This window comes from Phoenix dactylifera, chromosome 1 (assembly GCF_051530095.1).
Source record: "Phoenix dactylifera cultivar Ajwa chromosome 1, Ajwa_hap1_PhDact_Kaust_v1.1, whole genome shotgun sequence".
Classification (NCBI taxonomy): Eukaryota; Viridiplantae; Streptophyta; class Magnoliopsida; order Arecales; family Arecaceae; genus Phoenix; species Phoenix dactylifera.
The window spans coordinates 41,882,693-41,900,899 of record NC_143190.1 but is presented as its reverse complement, the minus strand read 5'-3'; the positions used below and the strand labels follow the sequence as shown (position 1 = coordinate 41,900,899).

The 18,207-nt window shown below is 39.1% G+C and overlaps 2 protein-coding genes across 5 annotated transcripts; both read left to right on the top strand.

Moving 5' to 3' along the window:
• The first annotated feature begins 609 nt into the window (after nucleotides 1-609).
• On the top strand, nucleotides 610-6,779 carry LOC103711164 (Inositol monophosphatase family protein). Of its 4 annotated transcripts, XM_008797213.6 has the most exons (10): nucleotides 652-887; nucleotides 987-1,083; nucleotides 1,205-1,307; nucleotides 1,475-1,725; nucleotides 1,875-1,934; nucleotides 2,646-2,884; nucleotides 2,960-3,028; nucleotides 5,058-5,136; nucleotides 5,219-5,269; nucleotides 6,256-6,779. In XM_008797213.6, the coding sequence occupies exons 1-10, from the start codon at nucleotides 781-783 to the stop codon at nucleotides 6,403-6,405; spliced, it is 1,206 nt and encodes a 401-aa protein (XP_008795435.3). In that variant the 5' UTR covers nucleotides 652-780; the 3' UTR covers nucleotides 6,406-6,779. The 4 variants fall into 4 exon arrangements, with proteins under 4 accessions (XP_008795434.3, XP_008795435.3, XP_088557673.2 ...); XM_008797212.6 differs by having other exon boundaries at nucleotides 610-887; nucleotides 2,646-3,028; XM_088701547.2 differs by having other exon boundaries at nucleotides 2,646-3,028; nucleotides 5,445-6,779.
• Nucleotides 6,780-14,666: 7,887 nt separating this feature from the next.
• LOC103711165 (transcription factor MYB41) lies at nucleotides 14,667-16,360 on the top strand. Its single transcript, XM_008797215.6, has 3 exons — nucleotides 14,667-14,951; nucleotides 15,097-15,226; nucleotides 15,415-16,360. Exons 1-3 carry the CDS (start codon nucleotides 14,819-14,821, stop codon nucleotides 16,211-16,213), a joined length of 1,062 nt encoding a protein of 353 aa, XP_008795437.2. The 5' UTR covers nucleotides 14,667-14,818; the 3' UTR covers nucleotides 16,214-16,360.
• Nucleotides 16,361-18,207: the final 1,847 nt, after the last annotated feature.

The window sequence follows — 18,207 nt, the reverse complement described above, 5'->3', positions numbered from 1 at the left end:
TCCATATATACCTCTTCATCTAGATTTCTATTTAGGAATGCAGTCTTCATATCCATTTAATAAATGATCAACTTATAGATAGAAGCAATGACAAGAAGGTTCCAAGGTAGAGATTTTAGCAGTAGGAGAATAGGTATCAAATTAATCTATACCAAAATATTCGATAGGGATATTTTTTTAATACATCAATAAAATATTCGATAGAATTTTTTCACCAAGTAATTTTTTTTTAAATTCGGTTTACTCCTATTTGTGTATTAATTTTCGAAATGCAACCACATTGATCAAATCGTCCTTTCTTTCTTTCCTACTGCATCAATAATCTTGCATCTATCCTTAGCAAAATGGACATGGAATTGTTATAGAATACGTCTAGTTAGAAACTTTGTATGTAATATTCATGTTAAATAGTAAGTGGTTTATTTTAAAATGCTCCAAACAACTGTCTGGGGATATTGGAACTAACTTTTCAGTCCACTTCAAAACAAATCTTGTTATAATATTTATGTCATAGATACTCTTCTGTAAAAATGCTATAGAAGCTTGACATGGTATTATGTTCTATAAGTCATGATCTATTAAAACACCTAAGAGTTTCGGTATTAGAGTATAATGTAGAAATAAACATTTCCGTTGTATCCCGGGGAAGGTTTACACGTCAAATCCTGCACGTGCGATTCACGCGACGTCCGCAGCTGCGACACGCGAAGCCTTTCGCGGAGATATGGGTCAAACAAAAGATGGAGGAAAAAAGAGGGTGTCTCCGGGCTCTCTCCCGCCATGACGCTTCTCCACCCTTCCGCCCGCCTTCCGGTCCGTCGATTCGGTGCTCCCCTCCTCTCTCCGTCCTCCCGTGCTCCTTCCGCTCCTTCCTTCTCTCTCATTAGGTTCCCGATCCAAACCCTCTTCTTACTTCGAGACTTCGAATCGAATCAGAACCCTAGGGTTCTCGACACCTCGTTCTAAGAAGTCCCTCTCGTTTCCAGGTCCAGCCTTCCCTTCCCGCCGGAGAAAGCGCGTTTCCACCGAGAGCTTGAAGCCGCCGTCGATGTGGTCGAGAGGGCCTGCCGCCTCTGCGTAGACGTACGCATCTTATTCAATTCCATCGAATTCGTAACAAAACGAAGATAAATTTGGATAAAATCGTTTTTTGTGACCAATAAAGGTTCTTTCTTTAAAAATATAGGTTTTTTTTGTTGATCAGGTGAAGAAATCATTGCTCTCGAGCGACGGTCGGATTCTTGAAAAGAATGATCGGACGCCTGTCACGGTAGCCGATTTTGGAGTGCAGGCTCTGATCAGCTTGGGTAAGTTATCTGTATTTATATTTCCTAATAACTGCCAACAACTTCTTTAAGCATTTGATACCTTGAGTTTCGGGGTAATTAAACCAGGTGCAGATTGATTTTGATGTCAAAATTTGGAATTAGGTTTGATAAAGTTACTTTCTTAATGGGTGATGTTGCAATGGCAGAGCTGAAGAGTTTGTTTCCTTCAATACCTTTAGTGGCTGAAGAGGACTCTGGGTTCTTGCGGTCGAATTCTGTGCATGCTCAGAGGGGTGAGGTTCATGGTGCTAATTTTCTTGTTGACTCAGTGTTGAGTGCTGTGGCTGAGAAGACGAGCAGTGTTGATGAACCTTTAACTTCTGATGATGTGTTGGAGGCTATTGATAGAGGGGGGAAGGATGCGGTCTCATTTGATGCAGAACCCTCAGCCTATTGGGTAAAAATTGCATACTGATATTTGAATAATTTAATTACTTAGTCATGAATAGAGGCTACTGTATGCTATTAGGAAACATGTTTTTATAATGCTGTTGTTTTTGAGGATTTCTTGTTTTTATTGTTGATTGAGTTGGTTCTTGAATGTAGGTGCTTGATCCAATTGATGGCACGCGAGGATTTTTGAAGGGCAGTGATGCCCTGTATGTGGTATGCTTTGCTTCTTCTTTACGTTCTCAATTTCTATTTTGATGCCAATCATGTCCTTTTGTATTTCAGATGAAGTAAAAGATGAATATGTACATGTAATTAACCTGCTAATCTCTAGGACAAAGTAAAGGGTAAAGGTTAGCATCCATTTTTTTTATTCATTTTAACAACCTTCTTAATTTTGTTGTGTATGGTGGAGGTTTCTTGAACATTCATCTCAAGGGATGGTTTGTGAGCTTCTTGTTTTGCCATCTTTCACTTGTTTCTGTTTTGGTTGAAAATCAATGGCATGCATGCCTGTAGGTGTTTGATCTTGTAGCTGTGACCATTGGCTTAGTTTTGTACATGATTGTGCTCATCTTGACTGGTAAAGCTGCAAAACTTATTTGCAACTTGAAATTTTGTTAACATTCAGCTTGTGTGCTGATCATGCAACTAAACTATTGAATAAATTCTTTGTGCGATGGATCTGTTTGAGATCTTCAATCACACCTAGATATCAGCTAATACTTGAACAAAATTAAGAACTGCATGCAGTGGCAATTTTCTTCTAATATCAAGAGTTCGCTTTGTAGAATGCCTTTATCAGTTCTGTTATTCTGGCCTATACCTTGAATTTTATCTCCCTGTATCTAAATTGTTCATCATCATCAGTTTACAATTTTTGTATTACCTTTCTGTTGGCTGAAAAATAACTTAAATGGATCTCAGGTGGGTTTGGCTCTTGTTGTCAAAGGAGAAATTGCCATAGGTGTAATGGGCTGTCCAAACTGGAAAGAATATAATCTTTCCACTAAAAAGTCTGATGATAAAATTGGTGTGTCTACACCAGGTATCATTATGATCGCCCATTCTGGCTGTGGAACATGGACAAGGCGATTTTCAGATGTAATGGGTAACTATAAAAGAATCCAAGATGGTTGGAGAAGATGCTTTGTTGATAGCTGCTGGTTGGTTAATGAGGCAAGCTTCTGTATTCCTGATAGTCAAACATGGGACTTGATACCTTTATCTGTTCTGTTCAGCTCTTCAGTTGACTGTGGGGATATTAGAGATAAACAAAAAGTACTTCTTTTGCCAACATGCTGTGGCAGGTTTGTTCCATTGTGACATGATTCCTTTCGACTGACATTGTTCTCTTCACTTATGATTTTATCAATGGTTCATTGTGGCTTTCCACTCTAGTATGGCATAAAAGTGTGAAAGAAATTCCCTCATATGCCCTAGTTGAATCTCAGATGTGTCCTTTGACTTTAGAGAAGGATTCTTGACAACAGTAGAGCTGTATTCTCACCTGAATATATAAACTTAAGCTTCATCCCAACTTTTGTTCTATAACAAGCATTAGCAACCAAAGAGAATTCATCTAGTACTGTGCAATGTGATTGTTTAAAAAAAAGGAAACAAAACTTCAATGATGTCTCATGCAGTACTTTTTGAGTACACAAAATCATGATTTATGAGCAGCATCTTTTTGACTGGTCATAAATATTATTTAAAAGAGTTTATCATTCAGGATGCTTTTGCTTCAATTGCATTTAGAGACATGTCTAAGCTTTTACAATGTACTCTATAGTGTTATTTATCTTGCAGTACTTAACTCATTCTTGTGGAATCAACTCTATAGATCCAAAGGTGTTCCTTCAAAGTCTTAGACTTTTCTGTATTAATGCCAAATTCTTGCAGTGCTGTATGATTTGGTGTCAAATTGCGAGCCAAGAGAACTTTGAACAGGAGGTGAATTCCTTGAAACCTGAAAGGAAGCTAAACCTTTGTTATTAGATATTAGCCTTACCCACCAAATATCCCCTTGACTCAGAGTTTTGTTGAAAAGGAATGAGTGCAAGATTTAGATAGACAGATATGGAACTGTGTTTGTGTACAATTAGATAGATCTATGTAACAAAGGGCCAAATTAAACACACCCCGATTATGGATACTTTCCTCCCCTAAGTATGACTGTATAGATTGGCCAAAGTCATCAGTCCTACACTTCTCTGCCTTCCTTAAAGCCTTAAACTTCTCTCTCACACACACATGCACATTTCTCCATTTGCAAGGAGGCTGTGGGCATGTGCTGGCCTGTTTAGTTGAAAACAGCACCCATTCATTTTCCTTTCCTATATATAAATTTTGTGGGACATGCATCTACATTTTCACGCAAGCAAGCATTAGATATGATGGTATGCATTCATGTATTTCTTCTTTCACATAGAAATCTTATTTTATGTAGCTGATAAAGTTGTCAAGGGACTTGCTTTATCATCCCATTTCTTTGATCTTCAGACATTTAATAAACTTCAAGTAGAAAGAAGTTCAGGACAAATGGAATCAATATTGAAGTATTTAGAGAGTCTGCAATCTGAAAATGCTTGAGGAAGTAATTCTACTAGGTTGTTAAGATATGTGCATACATCATTGTGTATGGATTCTCATTGATGGAGAGAGACATTGTAAGAACATTTGGAACCATATAGAATTCCCTTTGGTAGGCACACCAAAATGCCCAGTTTATGAGAGAAATAATAAGATTGACCTAAAAGGAATATATGCTGTTGAAGATTAGTACTTCACTAACTAGAACTTACACACTTTTCAAGAGGTACTAGATTATCTTTTGGATAGGCCCTGAATGGAGAAGGAAGGTTGACTCAGGAATCAAAGCATTGTTCAAATGCTAACTCGTTTGATCCTTGTTAGTACTCTGAAAATTTTCCTCTCATCGGAACTTCTGCCTTTTTTTCCTTGTTGGGAGAAGAAGGGGGGGGGGGCGGGGGGGGGGGGGGGGGGGGGGGGGGACGGGGGTGCATGGGGCAGTAATTTGTGTGCTTTACTGTTGAAGCGTGTTATGCATTTGGGCATGCGATTTGCCTTGGATGTTCTGTTTACTGCATTTAATGATACAAAATATATAAAGAAAGTGTTTGCTAATGGATGGTGTTATAGATAATTGGCTTCTCCTCAAATTCAGAATAGCTCTGCTCTTCAGTTTTTCAGGATTTGTGCTTTCTTATGCTTAATTGTCCTTGCATATTTTTCTAACTTAGGCTTCTACTCCTATAATGTCAGCACAAAATTCATAATTTTTACTTAAATGATATCCACTTGCTTATGCTTTTGCAGCCTGTGCAAATACCTAATGGTTGCTTCAGGTAGAGCTTCTGTATTCATTCTTCGAGCAAGGGCTCAAACTGTCATCAAGGTACTTATACTTCCATTTCTAGTCAACTCTGTAATATTATACATCAACTTGCATTGATGGCTTTTGTCTCATCTTAATATAGGTTTGGGATCATGCTGTTGGAGTTGTATGCGTACACGAAGCAGGAGGGAAGGTATGAGCTCTCAAAAGTTGCATAATCTTAGTTTTCATTCTTTGGCTTGGCCGTGTTGTATCTGCTTTTTTTTATATTAATTAGCTTGACAAATGCTTCTAGCTTGTATTTGGAAATGATGGTTTCGGATTTGTGAATAACTGATATGTTTTTCTTTTTTTTTTTTTTGCTAAAGACGGGTATTTCATATATTACGTGAATGAATACACTCGGTAGAATCAGCAAAAACTAAGTCACACAGTGCCCTAGGCAATTCACCCTCCTCTGTCCACAGGGTGTCTTCTGAGTGGCACGCCATATACGCCGCCACTCAGTTCGCTGCCCTGTTGGCCTCTCGATACACATGTTTAGCCTGAAAAGCCACTATATCACTCACCATATCCCAAATATCTCGAAGAAAAGGGTGTACCCCTCCCCCTCCGCTCGGGCCCTTTTGGACCCACTTGATTACGGTGGCTGAGTCACCCTCCAATATGATCGAAGTAGCCCGGAGCGCTTGTCTGGTGTAGCATAATCCAGTCCAGGCCCCTCGCAGCTCTGCTCCTAGCACAAAGATGTCAAAGATCTGGCGGCCGCCAGCAGCGACCACCTTGGAACTCAGGCCCCTGATGACGAAGCCTCTGATATCCTTGTTAAGTGGGGAAGTTTGTTTACTATTTGGCCTACCTGATGAGCTGTGTTTACTGATTACACTGTGCATGTGCTTCTATATGTATCTTATTGGTTCTAGCGCATGCTATGCACCATCAATTCTGCTGCAATGAATCTGTCTAATATGTATGTGTGATGACCCCCTTAGAGTTCCAAAATTGGTTATGGTCACCATATGAAGCCTCCCATTATCGTCTTTCCTTGTTGCTCAAGCTCTCGCTCAAGTTTGTTTTGAGATTACTAGTCCTCGAGTATCTGCCAAATTTTATGTCAATGCATTATTTTTCCATTTGTTTTATATATTATGGATCAGGAAATTAGCTTCATCTGATCAGGTTACTGACTGGAATGGAAGTCCACTGGATCTTGCTGCTGATCAAGTAGATAGAAGAATTATCTTCCCATCCGGTGGTGTACTTGTGACAAATGGGGCACTACACAAACAGCTCTTGGAAATAATTTCGTCCAATTCCTCAATTGCTTGATACGTGAAATGTATCCATAATTGCTTGGTCAAGGAAACTGCTCTTTGCCAAAAATAAAATTTCTGATTCTTTCTGTTATGAAAACATTTGGTGTGGTTTGAAGAATGATGCATTCATATTGAAACTAGTTTCAAAACGACTTACTTTTAGAATAGCTGAGTATAAATTGTTTTAAAGCCTCTTGTAAATTACTAAAATTTAAAGTCTACATGAATTTGCCACAGGTAGGCTGCTCCATGCATTATGGTGGCTGTTGCTTTAAATGATTGAGAATATTGGGTTTTGCAATGTGCTATAGTTTCAACTAACTTTACGATGGAATGTGTTTCCCAATTTCAGTTTTGTCAGATAAAAAATAAGAAACGTGTTTAGAGTTCAAAGATCGGAAAAGCTGCAAAAAATGAGATTTTTTGAAAAAAAAAATAATTTTTAGATATAATTTAGGAGAATGTCATGGTGCAGCTTCGAACATTAGATAATGCTGTTTGTGTACTTCCTAATTTTGTAGTATACTTTGGTTTAGTCGACACTATCATACAGTAACAAGGTTGCTTTGGCTCAAGATGAGATACAGATGAAGAGAAAACATTGTGCTATTAAGTTGGGATTATTGATGGTCGATCAGACAATTGCACAATTTGTACCTCATGATCGGGCACATCGGTACAGTAGATTGGTTGTTTTGTTTTATGATAAAACTGAATTGCACTTGCTGAAGGGATGCTTTAAACGGACAACGAGAAACAGATTTCAAAGGTGGCCTATGCTGGTAATGGCGCTCCGGCCATCATTCTGAGTGGGGAACAGAAGAGGGGAAGCCACTGAGGTGGTAGCCTAATGAGAGCGTGGCCTTACTTCCAACCAAGTGGTTCCGAATTCGAAACGTACGGGCGTCGATTAAATTATAGAGACCGGATGTTTTCTGCTCGGACACGGGGTCTGGAAGGGTGTATCACTCTGCTGGTAGCCTCGGTGGTGCCAAATGTGACGTACTCATATGTGGTATTCGTGCCTGAGCCCAAAGGGATAACCGAGCCGGGCCCACGAGTGGGGAGGGTATGAGTAAAACCGGTCGGGGTATTCAACACGGTCATTTCTGTCCGCATCAAACATTTTTCTGGCAGAGTGGGGGCCCAGTGGGAACTGCTACGCAGGGGTAGGCTTATCCCTTCCTCCCCCTTCCCTTTTTCTTTTAGCCAAAAAAAAAAAAAACACAAAAGGAGGGAAGAACAAAAAGGGAAAATTGCAGAACGGGCTTTCAGGCAGTCAGGTGCTTGTCTATACGTGCTTAATGACTTGTATGTATACATACACATATATACGCATAGATACATGCATGCATACATACATACATATGCAAGTATCTATGTGTGTGTTTGTGTGTACATGTGTGTGTTTTATTTATTTATGTTGTTCTAGATAATCTGAGAATCGATATGAGAACTCAACGACAGGAGTTTAGGCTTCCATGGCAAAAGAGTTTCTTTTCAACATGCAGGCACCTGGATGACGTTAAAGACGACATGCGAAACAAAGAGGGAAAACAAAATCTATTGCCTTAGAATAAGCAAAACAACAATAGTACGTCTTCTGCTATCATAGCAAAGAAATGGTTTTTCTTTCTTTTTTCTTTTTCAACAAAGAGAGAAAATGGTTTGCTCCCGGGCCATTTCAAACGTCCATATAGTCTTTGGCCTAACTGACCACTGGTCTTGACAATCTCGTATTGACAGATGTGTTTGCTATTAGGCAGAGATTCTTTTTCTATCTTTTTCAGATAGTTTTTTTCTAATAGTTTCTGGCGTCAGGACACGTAATATATACGAGAGGAATTGTGGATGATCGTGACCTTACATTTGCTTAAAGACTATATTATTTACGTAGTTCGAAAATTTATTTTTTTAATTTTTAGCTGCTACATATATGTACTAACATTAGGAGTCCATCTAAATGCATGGGAAGTATCAAGGGTCGGTCGTACATCCTGTCTAAAACTTGCATGGTAAAATACTAAGATGTTCCGTGTGACGTCCATTTCGTCACCTTCGCCTCTCAATGTACGTCAGCACATCAACACTGCAAGCAACTTCTCGGTTAGAGATTCGGGAGTTGAAACATTTGTACAAGCGTGTAGTTTTGGAAGTCAGGCTTCAGGTGGCATGCATGGTTGGCCACCAATGCGAACAAACAAATGCAACATGTTTTGATGTTTCCTTGACGGTCTGATGGTTGTTCGAGGAAGTGTCAGGTTGGGGTGCAAAAGAACCAACTCGAAAGCTTTTAGAGATCAGCCCGTGAACGAACTGATGTCGATCACGCTTGGTTTGCAAACTGTGTGGAAACTCCATTTGAGTTGGCAACAAGCTTGCTCAGTTCAGTTCATAAAGGAGCCATTCTTGAACATAACACCATCGAGCTTAGCAACAAGCTTAAGCATGAGCAACTCACCATTTGGCACATCCGCACCCATATTTTATATATCATTCCCTTGGTTTTAAATATTGCTGCACTAAATCGTGACTCAAAAATGAGATATGAGACCAAGTTTTGTTCATCATTTTCACAAATTCGTATCGTGTCAATTGTCAAACCGGGTGGAGGAGGGCATCAACTGGTTCGGCTAAAGTCTCATATGCCTTGTCAAGCTAAAGATACTTTATTTTAGGCTTATTGAATAGATTTACAATAATATAGATGTCTGAAGGTCTTGACTATATACAACTAGCATACCAGATCTAAAGGTCTTAAATATAATCCTAGTAATTTGGTTGTCCTCCCAATCCTAAGCTACCACCTGCAGCCCCTTCAACGTTTGTTGGGCCTAATTGCACACCTCAATGGGTACTGGGTACCACCCAAATTAAGGTTATTTACTATTTTTCCGAGGACAAGGAAGCTAAGGAAGGCAACTAAGAACTAGAAAACCCCCAGAATGTCGCCAGGGAGTTGCCCTACTGAAAATGAGATGTAAGAGCTTCCAACCTATTTAGGTGAGCTGACAAAAAATACGAGTTGTCTCCAAGACACCATGCATGGCAATCTCAAACTCATTAATCTAATCCGAGTTTTCTCACCAGAAGATCATATATTTTTTTCCTTAGTCTCCTTCCATATGGATTAGTTTGCTAGGTCAGTCCGCAACGTGGAAGATGGGTGAGATGTGAGGATTATTGGTAGAAGCAAGGTCAGAATTCTCCTTTCTACTAGATCATATCATCTTGGTGAAATCTAACAGCTCTTTGCTCGCCATTTCTACGCGTGAAGGTATTCATTGCACTGACAAATTAGCGAAAGCGAGACTAGACCTTCATGTAAGCCCTTTCAAAAGTCCATTATTCATGGTCGAGTTGATTAGGATCGACTTTCGCGTGTCCGAAGAGAAAAATAGATCTGCATACCGTCACAAAATCTGAAAAAGCGTCGAGTGTTAGCATAACATATTCAAGTACCAAGTTGACAAGCTTCACTAAAACAATAATAAAACTCAGAAAACGGGTCACATCATGCTAGCTATTACGCTTGTTATTAACTACTCTATATATGGAGTCAACTTGCAGACGTGTGACACTTTGTTGGGCAAGCGAAATGACACGTAAGGCTAAGGTGGCGCCATGCAATTGCCTAAAGCGGGCATGCGACACGGGCTTTTTTTTTATAACAAAGAAAAATATCAGTGTTGTGGTGCCTTGAACTTGGAAGCTGGTCCAAAAGTGGTTTGATTCCATGGCACCGGACACAGAGGCAACCGCGGATGAGTACGGTGCATTAAACTAATGGAGTGCTTGTGGGATGAAAAGGGCACCAGAACTTGAGACCTCAAGGCCTTTGCCATGTACTAAACTATGTATGGCCGTAAACCATGCGTCTCTGCCTCCTTTGTAGTATAACCTTGCTGTTAACTTACACCGTTCATTGGTTTTTTCCTTTGAAATAAAACTTGCAGCATTGTTACCAAAACAAGACAGCAAATCTCCTGAAACTTTCTGATCATTTGCTAATGTATTAAACTCATAAAAACAAAAGCATATGCTTAGGAGTTGAAAAAGAGGTGCACCTGACATGTTGCTAATTACCATTGGGTAGGTGCTTTCCAATCTTGTTTCTATTACCAACTCGTCGTATGACCACTTGAAGCCGGGGCTCGACTTGTACGTACGTAAGAAGTGAATCGAGGCCACGTTATGTCGCAACTCTTTACCACGCACATTGTAAGGGTTTGTTTGGACGGGGTATATGTATTCCTAGGAATCATTTATTTAAAAAATAGTTGTGGGAGAAAATAAAACTTACCATATTTGATTGGTGAAAAAAAATTCAAAAAGTTTGTATCGGGAAAAGGTCACTATACTTGGTTGGAGGTAGTCTTATATGAGAATATTACCAAATTTTTAACAATAATACTCTTAAATAAATAATTCAAGTAATAACATTTTTTTTTCTTAATACATTTGTTGGCTATTTACGGCTCACTTGCATAAATGTTGTTAATATTAGCTATTTCGAATATCGAAATATATTTACATAAGTTAATAAATATTTTTAAATTAATTATGCATATTTTTATTAGAGAATATATTTTTACTATAAATAAATTTTAGCATATTTTGGTGCATAAATAAATATATTAATTATTAATAAATCCTATCTTATATTTATTGATAATTTAATGAATACTTGTTAATTATTTATTAATAATTAATATCTATTATATAATTTAATTACTACACTATTCATAAAATATAAATAGGGGTATTTTCATCAAAAAATGATAATTTCATATTACTTCCACTAAGTAATTAGGCATGGGAAAATAAATACCACGACCTTGGTGGTATTTATTTTATCTTCTCTCTCGTAAGAATAGATATAGGATCCACCATTTATTTTACCATCCCTTCCATCTACTTTTCATACTAAAAATGGTTATGTAATATGGGATTTATTTTTTCATATCAGATTATCCCCAACCAAATGGGTCCTAAGCTTATTTATTGGCTAAAGAAATAAATAAGTGGGCTCCAATTTCTGGTTGGTTTTGAATTTTCTTATGCTTTGAATGAGGTTTAATAATGCTTGTTCGCATTGACCACAACTTTTACATGCCTAGCATTGGTGAGTAGCCTAATTTGATTTCGCCACAACTTGTTTTGAACTCGTTCCAATACTAATCTAGCAATAATTTTTTAGATAGCATAAAAAGGTGCTTAGAAAAAAAAATATCCTATATCAAAATTGGTTGCTATCCAAGGCCAAGTCTTCTGAAATGGGTATCTTGTCACCACGACGGTGCATTAATGCAGCATAAATCTTATAAGAAACTTCCTAAACATTTCTACGACGCAGTAGACAATTTAAAGTCATGCCATGTCATTTTCAATGCCGCCCAAGTTTGGATAGAACAGCTGCTTTCACCTTGCATTCCCATTTACCAAATTTTCATCAAGGTGGCATCCCCAAGTTTTTTTTGAGAATAAGGGGACCTCCCCAAGTTACCTACGATGCTTGGGCATGAAAGTCTGCTCTCTGTTCATGGAAAAACCGGCGTTTTACTTCCGTATCTATTAGACCATCAACTTGACAACATGTTATGAATTCCAAACAGATGCTTTACTTTGTCTCTTCCTAGGGGGGTAAGCTAAAGGGAATATGGGTGACAGGAACATAACCAAATCTAGCTAAAGACCCTTTTCCAATGATCTGACTATCTTAGTTACGTTTACAATGTAATATAATATTTCCTGCTGGGGGGTTAAAGTAATTAATAGTTTGCAAGAGAACGAATGAATATAATATTTGGCCAACCAAATTGTTGTTGGAGTAGATGAGGCATCATGCACACTATCTTTTCTACACCTTTGAGACTACATGCTCGTCCTCTCCTCTTATAGCTTATAATTCGCTATAAATAAATCATTGGATAATAAGACAATAATATTATTGGATGCTTTTGGGAGTTGATGGTCCCCAAAGAGTGGCTCGGTCAAAAAAGTAGGGGCCTTGTTGTCGAATACCAGGCAAAGGGGCACGCGTCACAATAGTGGCCTGGCAAGGAGCGGGATCCGTACTGCGGACCCCACATTAAACAGTGCAAGATTCTTAGGGTGACATGTGCCCACGTGGCGGCCTCGTCACTGCATTAGAAAGCCTCCCTCATGAAACCGTCATGTTTATTATATAAAATATTTTTTTAATAAAATTAGAAAATTAGCCCACATGATGCCTCCGAAATGGCTGGCTACGTAGACAACCACTCAATTCGTAGCTCTGTTTGCTTCTCTAAATATATGCTTAAGCTGTAAGGCCACTCCATCCCTCACTATCATTAAGATAATAATTTTTTCAGATTAAAAACCTTAGTATAGATGTGCTAGAAATCTTGGAGCTTTCATGAAAACAAATTTAGGAAAATCATCTCTTTTTTCTTTGTGGGAAATATCTTGTGATATATTAGTCTACCGGTTGAAGTCACACGATGACTAAGCAATATAGAGAATAGTTTTTCTTTGAAGGCAACCTCTTGTATATTGCTGATAGCATTGAAAACGGCGATGCTACTGCATTGTATATGATAAGAGTTACGATTTTTCCACTAGCACATCATTAAAAAGAAAGCAGTTGTGGCCATAATTTATTTGTAGCTAGGAAACAAAATCGTTGAATCAGATGTACAATGACCATATGCATGATTTGAATAGAGCAAAATGTTTGCCAAAGGGATAATAGCACTTGTTTGGCGAACAATTCGTACCAGTATGTTGAATGTCTTGATCAATGGAAAAACACCACAAGTTTAGTGGCCTTCTGGATTCCACAGATGCTCATATTTCGAAAGCTATGACCTATCTCAAGATGTAGCTAGTGGTCCACCAAAGACGATGGTTTTTTCTTAACAGACATGACTGATGTCCATAATAGAGAATTGTCCTTCTACATGTATGATTATCTCTTTTGCCATTCATGAAAGGATGTAAGAATGATGTATGTGTGCTTAAGTTATACAAAATCTCATTCCCGTCCAAAAGCATTTTGACACTAATGGAAGCTTTCTACCAAATGTTCTATTTTGTGGGGAATACATTGCATAGATTTATAGGATATGATCAATTCTATTATATTTCAAACAAACATAAATACCAATTGCAGTGTAGCAAAGAGAAGCAACTGCATGGACAATATTAGAGTGCATTGAGCTGATAAATAAAGCAGGGCTGTATACTTTAAAACAAGGGATTCTCCATGCAATCCACTTGTATAGTCTTGCATTATCATGGATAATTAACCTTCTTTGTTTAAATAGGAAATCAAGATATGAAACTTAGCTATCTACTTGCCTCTCAAAGGTGTAAAGACATTGATTAATACTATATAAGATGAAATACCTAAAAACGTCAGGATCCAACAGTAATAGTTCATCCAAATTAAACAATTTCTCTCGAAGGGAAAAAAAAGAGAATAAATAACGCCATCTATATCTACCCTTTTTTTTTCTGATTTGACTAAGTCAAATATGATTAATCCACTAAGGCTAGATTTAATATTTCTATTCGCACTACTATTTGAACTGTAGAATTGATTCTATACTCGGTAAGAATGCTATATGTACGGACGTTGTACGTTGGGACCGCATTTGCATGCAATGATCAAATTAGTCTACGTAGATGTGACCTAATTACAAGTTAAGGCAACAAGTAATCGATCCTACAAAAAAAATCAACAATAAATTGAAAAATATTTCCAAATCCAATCTTCCATTCTCTCCAGAAAAAGAACACACACACACAAAAACATCTTTCACGTTTGCCATTGTGGTGCGCCTTATGTCACCCTGCGTCACTACAAACATCAACCATGTGAGCACTCACACAGCCGATGAACCACGCAAGAACAACGTGAGCGTGAAAAGCTCCCCACCCATGTGTCGACGTCCATAGCGTCATGAGAGCTACGTGGCACCACCAAGTTAACGCCAGGTAATGGATAAAAAGAGGGACGATGCGAATTATTGCCTACGCCGCGGGCACCAACGTGGCCGTAGACGCAGCCAATCACGGCCGTTGATTCCTGTAATGATGTAGCTTGTTGGACTCCCCTCCGCTCCTTCCAGGCCCTCAAGAAGTTTAGCCACCGAGAGAGATTAAAGACACCATTCGCGAGGGAGACACGTCGCCTTGGTGATAAGCAAAGGCCGGCACCGAATCCTGTTGACTTTCTACTGCCTTCCTCCCTCCTTCTATATAAACCATTCGTACACTGCCATCTCCCATTCAAAGCCGGCCCCCATTGCTGTTGGACCCCAAAACAAAGCTTCTGAGCTCTTCTTCTCATCCTTTAGCCAATCATCTCCTCCAAACACCAGGGATTCCAAAAGGGAAGTCGATTCCCCTGGCAAAACGACTTTTTGGTTATCGCCGCCATGGGACGAGCACCTTGCTGCGATCAGAATGGACTGAAAAGGGGGCCGTGGACGCCGGAAGAGGATCAAAAGCTTATCGACTACATCCAAAAGCACGGGCAAGGTAGCTGGAGAACCCTCCCAAAGAATGCTGGTGAGCGACTCTTTTTTTTGTTAGCTTATGGTCCTGAGTTGCACTCATGGTTATCTGTGAGCTTGAAGTGTTGTTTTTGAATTGTGGATGGATTAACTCAAGGGTCTTGCGAGGTAGAACTCATTTGAAGTGTTTTGATTCATAGGGCTCGCGAGGTGTGGGAAGAGTTGCCGGCTCCGGTGGACGAACTACTTAAGGCCTGATATCAAAAGAGGAAGGTTCTCATTTGAAGAGGAAGAGACAATTATTCAATTACATAGTATACTGGGGAACAAGTGAGTTTTTCTCGCTTGAAGCTTTCAGTATATTCTGTCTACTTATGATGACTCTTAGAAAAATTGCTTTTCAGAAAAAAAATTCGGCAAGCAAACTGGTCCAAAGCTCTTAATTGTTTAATTGTTCCTGTGTCTTCATAGTTTTGGATGTTCTGAATTAACATGGTCTCTACTGTTATGAGCTTCAGGTGGTCGGCGATTGCTGCTCGCTTGCCAGGAAGAACGGACAACGAGATCAAGAACTACTGGAACACCCACATCAGAAAAAGGCTTCTTAGAATGGGAATTGATCCCGTAACTCACAGCCCCCGCCTCGATATCCTCGACCTCTCTTCGCTTCTCAACCCATCCTTGTACGACCCAAACCAACTCGATTTATCCAGATTGCTCGGGCTCGAACCCCTCGTCAACTCAGAGCTCATAAGACTGGCTACCAATCTCCTATCATCTCAATGCCAAAACTCCAACCTTCTTGCCCAAAACTTCCAAGGGCCACAGCTCCCCAATCCCCAAGTCCAAGACCCATACCCATCCTTCCCAGCCCACCAGCTCCAAACCCCAATTCAACAAGAGTTCCCTCCTTGCACCACTTCTGCTGCTCAATTCCTTGATGAAACCCAGCTTATGCAAGCCAATGAGGAGCATTTCCAACCAGAGGCTCAAAGAAATCTGTGGCAAGAAATTGTCACTCAGGCTAACTTTTCTGAGAATTGTGTGCCTACTACAAGTGTTATGTATGACGATCCGGATCCATCCATTCCCCAACTGATCTCCGAAAACTCCAACTTTCCGGCGATGATCAGCAACCCGAATTGTAACCTAACTTCTGTTCTATCGACACCAGCATCAAGCCCGACCCAATTGAACTCTTCAACAACGTATGTGAATAGCAGCGCCGAGGATGAGAAGGATAGCTATTGCAGCAACATGTTTGAATTTCCTATTCCCGAACTATTGGATGTGAGTGAGTACATGTATAGAAAATAGAGAGACAGAGAGAGAGAGAGAGAGAGAGAGAGAGAGAGAGAGAGACGGGAGCTGAAGGAGAAAATATGAAGAGAGAGAAAGAATAAAAGAGAAACATTAGTTGTGTATCCTTTTGTGAATGCATGAAACGCAGATCTTTTCACGTTTTTTTCTTTGTGTTCATGCTGGCGAATTGCCATACGTTTTCTATTTTAATTTGCTCTCCAAAGTTCAGTGTATTATGCGGCTGTGGAAGCAGCGCTGTGGATTAATGGCTAATAATGGTTATTTGTTTCACATATTAAAAGTACTCTTAGACAATGAGAAAATATAAGTCGTACCAATTATTAGAAAAAACAGGATAAGGACGCACGTAAGTGTCATGCTCACGTGATATGCGATATGCAATAGTTTCTTAGATAGGTGAAAGAGGCAAAGGGTTTTTCGCTAAATGATTGCGCTTGATATTTTATCATTTGAGGTCATCAAAGAGTAGAAGAGAATGGTAGTATCGCACATAAAAACATACAACTAATTAGGTCCTGTATCTTTCTCATACGCATCCAGGGTCAATTAATAAATGCTATTGTGCATAGAAAAAAAAATGTCATTGTAGTGTACAATCTTATAGTGTCCTCTTTGTTTCGAGACATTTCCAAATTTTGATGGGACATTGCTTCTTTATTTTTTTGCCTAGACAATTTGCATAGTAATATTTGTTAGCCTAGATGCACAAATATAATTGATAAATTAATAATTAAATATTTTTAATATTCAAAAATAATAAATAAGAAGAATAAACTAGTAAATAATTTAACTTGACAATAGAATAATAAAATGAAGAAAGAGAGAGAAGGTGGCCCGTGGATCGAAGCCTGTTGACACGTTGTTACAGAAAAGTTTATGCCTCCCATGCAGGGGTCCATTGGCACATTTCTATGCTTGCTTTTGCGCGTGGATGTATGACACTTGTCATGCCCTGCTTTTTTTGGGGATTTTTCCATATTTGCTTCCATGCTGTTTTCCTCGAATAATTTTGCTCCAAAAAAAAAAAAAAGATGACACTCGTATCAGGCTGTCTTATGATTGAATATTGGAGAAGGCTGGTGCTACTTGCATTGTATGCAGCATGAGTCATATTGGCACCTGGTACAATATTCTTTGGCTTACATGTCCTTGTTATCATAGAAGATGAGGTGAGAAGTAAAAATTATAGTGATCTAGTCCTTATCTAGTCGTAACTATTTTCTTCTTTGGATCATGCAACATCTTAAAAAAGACTGAATTCTAAAATATCTTACATCATGTCTGCAATGAAATGGTATGTTGTAAAATTTTGTCAAAAAATATTTTTTTAATTAAAATAATCACCAAAACATCTTTTCTTTGTGACTGATTACCTTATGACCAAATACATATATCAGGAACATTTTGATTATTCAACAATATAGTATTTAATTTGTTGACTTTGTCTCCTACCAAGAAATGCTAAATTGCTGACTTTCATCAATTATCACTCAAGGTTAAATGCTGTCAATATCTTGAAAGCTGGAAGTTGCATCCATTCTGCACTTAGTGGAAATTTCGCATTTGGATTATAACTGATGAAATAGTACGTACGTTGCTTGCTAGATATCGTCGGTAAGGTGCCTCTAAGATTCGTGTTCGACCAGATTAATCCTCCTCCGTGAGCCCGTGAGGGTGATTCTGACTTATCCGCGACCCACGTGGAAGGATTTGAGCAATAAATCGATGATTTTAGGGTGAACTCTGATTTCCGTGCACAGCCTTCCGTCCGCAAGAAAGCTGCGGCTTTGTTCGATCTCAGCCGTCCAATCTCGTGGAAGGCCGAAGGGTGGGGGGGCGCGTGGCCTGCCATCTGTACAGCTGACGGTCGTTTCACGTAATACTGATTGTGATCCATCCCCGTTTGTCGGACCAATCGCTGCACGTCGCGTGTCCACCGACCTCGTGGATCCGGTGGAAATCTACAGGAATCGAGCTGATGTCACGGT